Source organism: Branchiostoma belcheri, unplaced genomic scaffold (genome assembly GCF_001625305.1).
Source record: "Branchiostoma belcheri isolate BF01 breed outbred unplaced genomic scaffold, Haploidv18h27 scaffold57, whole genome shotgun sequence".
Taxonomy (NCBI): Eukaryota; Metazoa; Chordata; class Leptocardii; order Amphioxiformes; family Branchiostomatidae; genus Branchiostoma; species Branchiostoma belcheri.
In genome coordinates, this window is record NW_017804209.1 from 1,476,928 (window position 1) to 1,485,891 (window position 8,964).

General features: G+C 43.4%; 1 protein-coding gene across 1 annotated transcript in view; it reads right to left on the bottom strand.

Annotated features, from left to right (window-relative positions):
• Positions 1-1,649: 1,649 nt before the first annotated feature.
• The window catches only part of LOC109481704, a 12,109-nt gene continuing 4,794 nt past the window's right edge, over positions 1,650-8,964 (bottom strand). The window contains exons 3-6 of the mRNA XM_019784295.1: positions 5,764-5,873; positions 4,012-4,138; positions 2,917-3,020; positions 1,650-2,032 (exon numbers count right to left, since the gene is read on the bottom strand). Of these exons, the coding sequence (XP_019639854.1) occupies positions 1,908-2,032; positions 2,917-3,020; positions 4,012-4,138; positions 5,764-5,873 (466 nt within the window). The 3' untranslated portion in view covers positions 1,650-1,907. The remainder of the gene's footprint in view (positions 2,033-2,916; positions 3,021-4,011; positions 4,139-5,763; positions 5,874-8,964) is intronic.

Below are 8,964 nucleotides of genomic sequence, written 5' to 3' on the forward strand. Positions count from 1 at the left end.
AACCCTTGGTCAAAGGTATTTTGTAGACGATGTCGGCCCCCGTCGCGGTTCAATTAGATAAGATAAGATGGTATCTGACTGCCCAGAAATATTGATCAGAGAAGTTTGTCTCTAATGGCATGGTGTAATATCTGTATAAGTTGCAGCACCGACGGTTTCTGGCAGAGGGCGCTGCTACAATACGTTTGCAGTGTGACTTCATCTACAGCAATGAAGTAATTGCCGAGGCTATGCTATCTATTGTATGTACTGAAATGAACACAACAGATCGTGTTTTGCTAGTGAAATAGTATCTTGGAGAAGTCGTTGGGTATGAACAACGTAGTTTTATTGATGTGAAACCAGATGTGTGCATCGCTCTTACGAGAGTCGACTAGCAGTAAGTAATGAAGTAATCTGAATTCTCCTAAGTCTCTAGACTTTTGGGTAAAAGACTTACGGAATCTCATGGTCATGCCATTGGCCTATCTTTGCAAAGATTAACCGGACGAGGCTACAACGCCGATGTATGTTTTGCCCAAGTCCTACCTACCCCTACTCCGCAAGGAGGCGGGGGAGGTCAGAAGATCCACACAAGTCTCGTCCTAGTCTCGTGTTCTCGCGAGACTAGGTCACTCCTCGAGAAAGGTGTACAGTCGACACCGAAAATTTGGAGGTACGTGTTTTTACCTTTAAATACAGTCACTGATTGAAGAATTTCTACTAACTGTTAATTCTACGTGACTGATGAACCTCTTCAACGATGTATGTTTTGCTTTCTGGAATAGACTACCTCGTAATGATATGTGAAGTTGACATCTTCCGAAATGAATGAATCATGCTATAAAGTTAACATTTAAGAAACTAGCAACTCTACTTAGAAGTACTGGAACACAAATCCTCTGATGTCTTTTTTTTGTTTTGTCCGGCAGTGAAGAAGCCGGTTATCCTAGGCTTGTACACACAGTACCGGCTTCTCCTTTCATGTTCTGACATATCTTTTCATACCAAGTCGTTAGTTTTAGTGACTGTATTTATTCTTTTCCGTTCTCTGAAGGGAATCTCTTTATTCCCGTGTCTATGCCTGTGTAGCATATGTAACCCTGATCGGTGATCTCTGAACATGATAATCAAGTGTGTAAATAGGACCGGTGCAACATGTTCTAGTTAGACAACAAGTCATTGTCAACGTCCACTAGTCAGGGCTAGGTGCAGATCCTGTCTATCCGCTAGAGGTCTCTCTTCACTGGCCCAGCACCATGTCCAGGGAGCCTGGAGTCCAGTGTTGTTAGCTTTGGCCCGCTCCCGAAGATCCGCTACCCCGGGAGCGGACTAAACAATGCACAAAAACCTACATTTACCAACTGCAGTAAATACCAGTAAAGTAAGGTAATGTTTACTTTGCTTATTTTGCTAAACACTACTTGACTTTACAATGGTAGGAAATAAAAGTCAAGTACGGTAATTCCTGACTACGGTCGTGACTTATTTTTACTACCATTGTAAAGCCAGATACTATATACAAAGTAAACATGACCTACATTCCCGTAAACAATTTCATCAGGTTGGTAAACGAATGAATAGGATAGTTCTTTGGTCACAACCATTTATTTTTTCACGAGCAGACGTTTCGACGACCGTCTGTCATCTTCAATTGGGCAATCATCTAAACCAGTCAGAGTTGCCCTGATAAAGATGACAGACGGTCATCGAAACATCGGCTCGTGAAAAATAAATGGTTGTGACCAAAGAACTTTGCTATCCATTACCTACGTTTGGTAATTTCACCTTTTCGTGCAGTGAAAGCTAACAAGACTGGAGTCCAGGCTACATGGACACACTAGTACTCAGCCGCGTCTAGGTGCCTGAGAGGCGAGGCTACCCCCTTACTGGCCCAGCCGCGCGTCCAGGCGCCTGCGGGTGCGAGGCTACTGTCCCTGCACGGCGTTGAGGAGCCTGTGTAGCCAGGCTGTCCGCTGTCGCGCCGTGAACTCCTTACTGTGGTCTGACGTCACGTCCACGTCTGTGATCTGCCGCTTACTGGGGCCGGAGGCTGCAGGGAGGGGCGTGGCGTTACTATGGATACACGTTACTATGGATACACAAGTTACTGTGGATACACAAGTTACTATGGATACACAAGTTACTATGGATACACAAGTTACTATGGATACACAAGTTACTATGGATACACGAGTTACTAGGGATACACAAGTTACTAGTGATACACAAGTCACTATGGATACACGTTACTATGGATACACAAGTTACTATGGATACACAGGTTACTATGGATACACCAACATGCACATTCACACTTACTATACATGTAGATACTTTTGCATGCAAACTCATACACACAGGTACTAATGTTTTAGTATAAATACATATTAAGTTACGCCAAAAAGCAGTTACTCAAGCAACTGAATATCATTTTGGAAACGGTCAGACGTTTCAGCTAGTATCCACTAGCTTTCGTCAGTGACTGAGAGACCACACACACACACACACACACACACACACACACACACACACACACACACACACATACACACACACACACATACACACATACAGGTACAGGTTGCTCCCCTGTAAACCTCACCTTCCGCGATCTCGTCCACCAGGGATGAGATCCAAGCCTGCCGTGCGCGGGCCTCCAGGTCCCGGCTCCGCTCCTACCCTCCTACCCCCTCACCCCCCAAACAAACACAGACACATACACACACACACACACACGGTTATTACTGTAACGTTACAGGTAGAGAGCCCCTCACCTTCCGCGATCTCGTCCACCAGTGCGTCCACCAGTGCACACATACACACACACATACACACACATACACACACACACACACACACACACACACACACACACACACACACACACACACACACACACAAACACACATGTACACACACGTACACGCCCCTTACCTTCCGCGATCTCGTCCACCAGTGCGGTGAGCCAAGCCTGCCGGGCGCGCGCCACCAGGTCCCGGCTCCGCTCCTCCGTCATGGTCCGGTCCGTGATGCTGCGTCTGGCCAGAGGAGGAAAGAAGGAAACGCACCAACATCCGTTATAGCACAGGAAAACGGTTTAGCACAAAACGAGTGGACTGAGCAAATGTTTTGCCAGTTCAATAATCTTCTCTAGCTGTAAATGGGTCGATAAAGTGCACTTAGAACCTGGTTCTTTAGAAAAGACGGTTGATATTTCATTTCGTCCATAATTTCCGCATTTCCTTTACACAGCACCTGGACACGTATATGTAGGCAAAAAGTCAGTCTAGGTCATCAGGTTATCAAAGGGCGTATCTATACGGAACCACCCAAGGCGGTTTACATGTGGTTTACCCCGAAGCCGGTTTCAAGTGGCTCCATCTGAACGCTCCGAAATCACATTGAAAGCGCCTCGATCCCAAGCCACTTCTAGAGGTGGTTTCGAATCGCTTTCCCCGCATCGCGATTTGCGTCTGAACGCAATGTGATTTCAATGTGACTTCGCCTGGTCATGGATTACGGGGTGATATTTCTTTTTTATATGCAATACCAACTTTTACGTGGCAGCAACTTAAAGAGCAGTAATGGTCAAATAATGTGTCCCTTCTAGGGCGAGCTTCACCGCCTCTGGCGGGACCACGTCGGCATTCGGCCGAGATACGCTGGGAGGGGGGCATCAGCAAGCAGGTCGTTGACCTCTGACATTAATAACACGCCGCCTTGCGTGCTATCATCAAACAGCAATAAATGTAGCTCAAGCGTATTGTGTTCGGACACGGTTTCACAGGTGTGTGTTGCACGTGGACCAGATGTGAGGAATGTGAGTTACCCGAATCGCGCCTTGGGTGGTTCCGTATAGACACGGCCAAAGACTGCAGTGTGATTTAAACCCAGGAAGTCAGTGTTACTCTGTGAAAGATGGTCCACCAAAACATTGAAAATCATTCACCGCCACTGATCGAGCACAAATGAATCTAACAAGCGTTATTTAGCTCAAACGTTTATCAGGGATCGGTACGATGATCTTACCGTTGAGGGTATGGGATCCGGGGGTCTGCAGTTACGAGATATTTCAGCAGGCGGCGCTGCCACGCGGTCCGGGTGTCCTGCGCCAGTCTGTGGTCCTCCATCGCGTCGATACCTGATCGCTTTGTGGCTGCACCACATGAGGATAATCAACCATGTTAATTCAGCATGAAAGTTCATCTGAGTTGGTAAATTACATTATGAAAAACTTAAACTGTTCTCCAACAGGGCGCATTCAACCATCGCTCAACCGGGACGGGTGGCGATATCGACTTCAGACAACCTTTGACCCTTTGCTGACGTCACACGTGGGAAAAATCACATGTCCACATCATTTGGGTCAGATAGCTGAGGAAGACTGAGTGATTCAGTCGAAAATTCCTGGTGAGTCAAATTTTGAGTTGGAAAACAGTTTAAATTTTTCATATACCATATTAATTTATTTATTCAAAATTATGACACAACAATAAGTGGTGTGCACTAGACGGCGAGTATGCTGATACCGTGCACACCGAATACATACACTGCATGTCACATAGAAGCAATAAAAACAGTTAAAAGTAAGTCATAAACACATGAATAACGTTATCTAGTAGATAATACTTGTATTTTTATAGCATTTTTTGTTAATATCCAATCTATGATGATAGCCATTTTAGTACATCTTAAACGAAAAGCATTTTAATAAAAGCTTACATTTAAGATAGTTATGGAAAGTTTTTGCCCTACTTTCTACCTATTATCTTAAGTGTCAGCTTTAAAGAAATGCTTTCCTCTGGAGAAGTATTGAATCAGCATAATGGCTGGATCTGACAAGACGTTTGTACTAACCAGGACCTTAATACGTTTGTACTAATGAACAGAAATGTGATCGATTTTTCTCAAGTCGCGGCGTGATCATTACTGTCCAGCCAAATCGTCCTTGAAGCTAGGATCCCCTGCTTTAAGAGGGGATTACAGATAATTTCCTCTGCAGCCAACTGACAATCAAGGGGATTTACTAACTTGTGTGTCACGGCGCATACTTAGTATGTAATATCAGTCCTTTGTCTTAACAAGACAGAGACGGATCGGTTGCTGGAGAATCTCGTCACTCCCGTTGCTCGTATGAACGTAACTAACCCGTTGCAAACTTTGCTAACTTTGTTCGTAACTTCCTCATCTTCGGGTTACACGATCTCATTGTCAGTCATGGTGTTCATATAAACGTAACTATCATGACATATTGTAGTCTCCACCAGTATTTCCCAGGCTAAATAAGTAGTAGAAATTGGCCTAAAAAGAATGTAGCTGGCAGTTTGCCTGCATAGAGTCTGTGAGAAATCGTTATGAAGGCAAAGTGGATGTATGGTCGGCCAACTCCTCTGTTCAGCTACATTCTTTTTAGGCAGATTTCTACTATTTCGTCAGCCTGCAAAAGAGTCTGGTGGAGACTAGACATATAGTACGTATCGTTATAAACTTGGCGAACTTTGATGGTTAGACCTAGGTTTCCTGACCTTTCGGCTGTAGGATCTTGTCCATTTACATGGTGCTTGTATGTACGTAATACTTAACCTTATATAAGGTACCGTTGCAAACTTTGCTTTGTCTTTGTTAACTTATCATCTCATTATGTGTACGTCTTAGATACTTGGGTGTGCTACAACTTTGTGTTGTATTATGTGGCGGTTATACCGGCTATACCGATACAGATTATATTCCTCAATGTATGAACAATAAAAAAACTTTGTTGGTTAGACCTAGGGTTCTTACCTTCCGGCTGCAGGATCTCGTCCACCAGAGCGGTGAGCCAGGCCTGCCGGGCCCGGCTGATCATGTCACGTGTCCGCTCCTCCGTCATCGTCACGTCAGTGATGCTCCTCCTGTAGACACGGGCAGAAGTTTGCAAACTGTCGTTACAAGTTCAAGTCCAATATTTAGATACTATACATATGAAGATAACATCCTTCATCTTCAGACCGAGTTCCCACATCTTGGACCACCCCATACGCATGGCTGAGTGCTAAAACAATCCTCCTGCCATTTTTTATCAAATAGAGTTCAAAGTGCTCAGGAATCAGCACGATGGCAGGTTCTGACGTTTTAAATTTGTAAGACCTTAAAGTTAAGCGGTTTTTTTCTGATTAACTACCATGTACTGATCTGTGGACAAAGTTAGGAGAAGCTACTGCTGATCTGTGGATATTTTTTTTTTCAACAGAGTGGTTCAATACGACCACTTCTCGGCATCGAACTAGAAATATGAGAGAAACATGGCTATGTTAAGAGATGGCGGTGAACGTTTGATTTGAAAGCCTGTAGATTGTAGGTTGGTGGGAAACACTTGTCAGGGAGGGAATTCCAAAGGTTGGCCGTACGGGGCCGGGAAAGAAACTGTCACTGTAAAAAGATTTCGAACAAGGAATTTGGGCGGTTAGGAGTCTCAAGCTATCCCCTCTGGCTTGTGAGCAGACCTATTAGCGAAATGGAAGCTTCATTTGGGCTTTATTATGAGCTAATTGTAGATAAATGGTCACCCTCTCGGCGCAATTATTGTCCAAACAGCGAAATAATGGATATGTGCTGCTCATAGGGTTCCCCTTATTTTCCTTCTAAATTGTAATTTTGGGTGGTATTCTCTAAGGAAAAAATATGTAAAGTTGTTCATACATATTTCAAAAAGAGAGAAGAGATATTGATCCTGTAGATATAGATATAGCACAGAAGAAATATAACACTTGTTCCTTCTATACTTTTCACTCAGTTATCTAACTTAGTGCGTTTGGCCCATGTAGGGCGTGAATATGCATTGTTATTGTCATTGTTACGTCTTCCATGGTATAAAAAAAGAGAAGTCAAACCCCTTAGACATAGTTTTAGAAATAGCTATAGCTCCAGACAACTACCTTTTATCATGTAGTTTTTAGTTATTTTATACTCTGTTTCATTGTTCTTTTATGTTTGCAATTTGCAATTAGCCCCCGGGCACGAATTTGCAATAAACTATATTGTCATTGTTCAGGTAGGTACGATGATGATGATAACGAGGTAGTAATTCTATGGCAGCGTTATTACCTCCATGAAAAATGGAGGTATTGTTTTTGGCGCGTCTGTGTGTCTGTCTGTGTGTCTGTTTGTCTGTGTGATTGTGTTTCCGCACATTTGTAGTCAGCATAACTCCATATCGCCTTCGTGGATTGTGATGATATTTGGTATGCTGGTAAGTCATAGGAAGCCGAAGGTCAAGATCAAGTATGGGCCTCCTGGTGGCTGACATTGGTACTGCAGCAGAACTTTTGTATTTTGAGGAAAAACAGATGTGCCGGTTACAGACTTACAAAGACTCATATATTTCATGGAGGTTCGAGATCTCCGAATTCTTGTTTCCGCTTGTTTTCATCTGAATGGCACATTCAATTTCCTGTAAGACTATAATGTCCGGCCTGCTCCATTAGTAAGACGGCGTCTCCAAAGCGATGCTGGGAAACATCGAAACATATCTAGATGCTCTTAAAATCCATTACGTCAATTATAATCAGCTACGAGAACATTGAGGAGACTTTTTGCCCTTTCTCTACCATTCGCGCTGTTTTGATAGTGAATTTTCATTTCCGAGGGTCCCTTTTCTTCTCTTATTGAGTCACACTAAGTTGGACGACAACGACGTCACACTAAAAAAAAAGGCTAAAAGAAGAGGGAAAAATCGCCAAACGAAGAAGTTGGTTTTTCATAATGCACTTTTTTCTGTGATGTCAAGTAACCAATTAGTCTCCTTCCATAAGCAGGTCCGAATCTGCTGTAGATAATTGAACACTTTCTATCCTCACAAACAGGTTGTGACTTTGGTCTAGGACGTCGGTCCGTCTCACGTCAGTAATACGCGGTTTTACGGATCACGTCAACATCATCATTTAGAAAGAAAATCGGACTGTAGACTAGTGGAGAGGACTGAATTTGGAAAATGAACTAAATGTGCCTATAATGTGACTGTGTTGTATATGTACATGTTTGTAACGTTTTTGTATATTGTTGGGTTCGATTTGTATTTTTATGAAATTGTATGTTTTAATGTGTGCCCAGGGATACCTGAAAAGCAGATCAATGGATCTGAGGTATTCCCTGGTGAAATAAATAAACTTGAAACTTGTTTTGGATCTTACTAATACAAAGTAACCACACGCCTACATTATGTGTACTTAGGGCTAATCTCCAAGCAGATCTTACGGCCAAGCAGATCATTAGCCAGACAGTGTCCATTGGCACACTTCGGCGGCTAATGGACACTCCTCTGGCCGATGGATACTGCCTTACCACCGTGTGATCTTCTTGGAGACCAAGTTACAGTGAATTACGGGTTAATCTCTCAGCTCGCAAAGTTCCTGCTTGCGGGGGCAGGACGTTAACCCCTCTCCATTACCGCCCACCCGCGCGGTTATACCGTTTAATTACCAGTAATATCTGGGTCACAGGAAACCACTTTGCAGCGTTTAAACGTCCCTGTACATGTAATGGCCGCTCACAGCGGCTCTGTTCCACGCCGTTATAATCGTTGTGAAGATTTTGTCTTGGCAGGTAGAAAGAACTCACGGATTGTTCAAAAAAAGATGTTAAGTGCTCTGTGGAAGGGGGAAAACTTTTACCAAACTTTAATTGCTTTTTAATGATCCTGCTAGACGAGAATGCGGTTTACGCTTACACAAAGCAGGGTTTTGCAGAAGTACTGATATTTCAGAAGCATTCTCTGGACGGCACTGAAATCTAGATGAAATTTCCATCTGCATATAGTGGTATTGCTTCTATACACATCTAAATAGATTCAAGAAGCTCCTTCAGAACACTCGTTTTATGCCCAGGTCTGTTTGCCATTAGGTTCTTGGTAACTTGAGAGTGAGATCCAGTAATTCTCTTTTGGAGTCCTTCATCCACGCAGTTCTGTTTCTAATTCCAGTTTCAGTACTCAGAAGCCGATGGTGT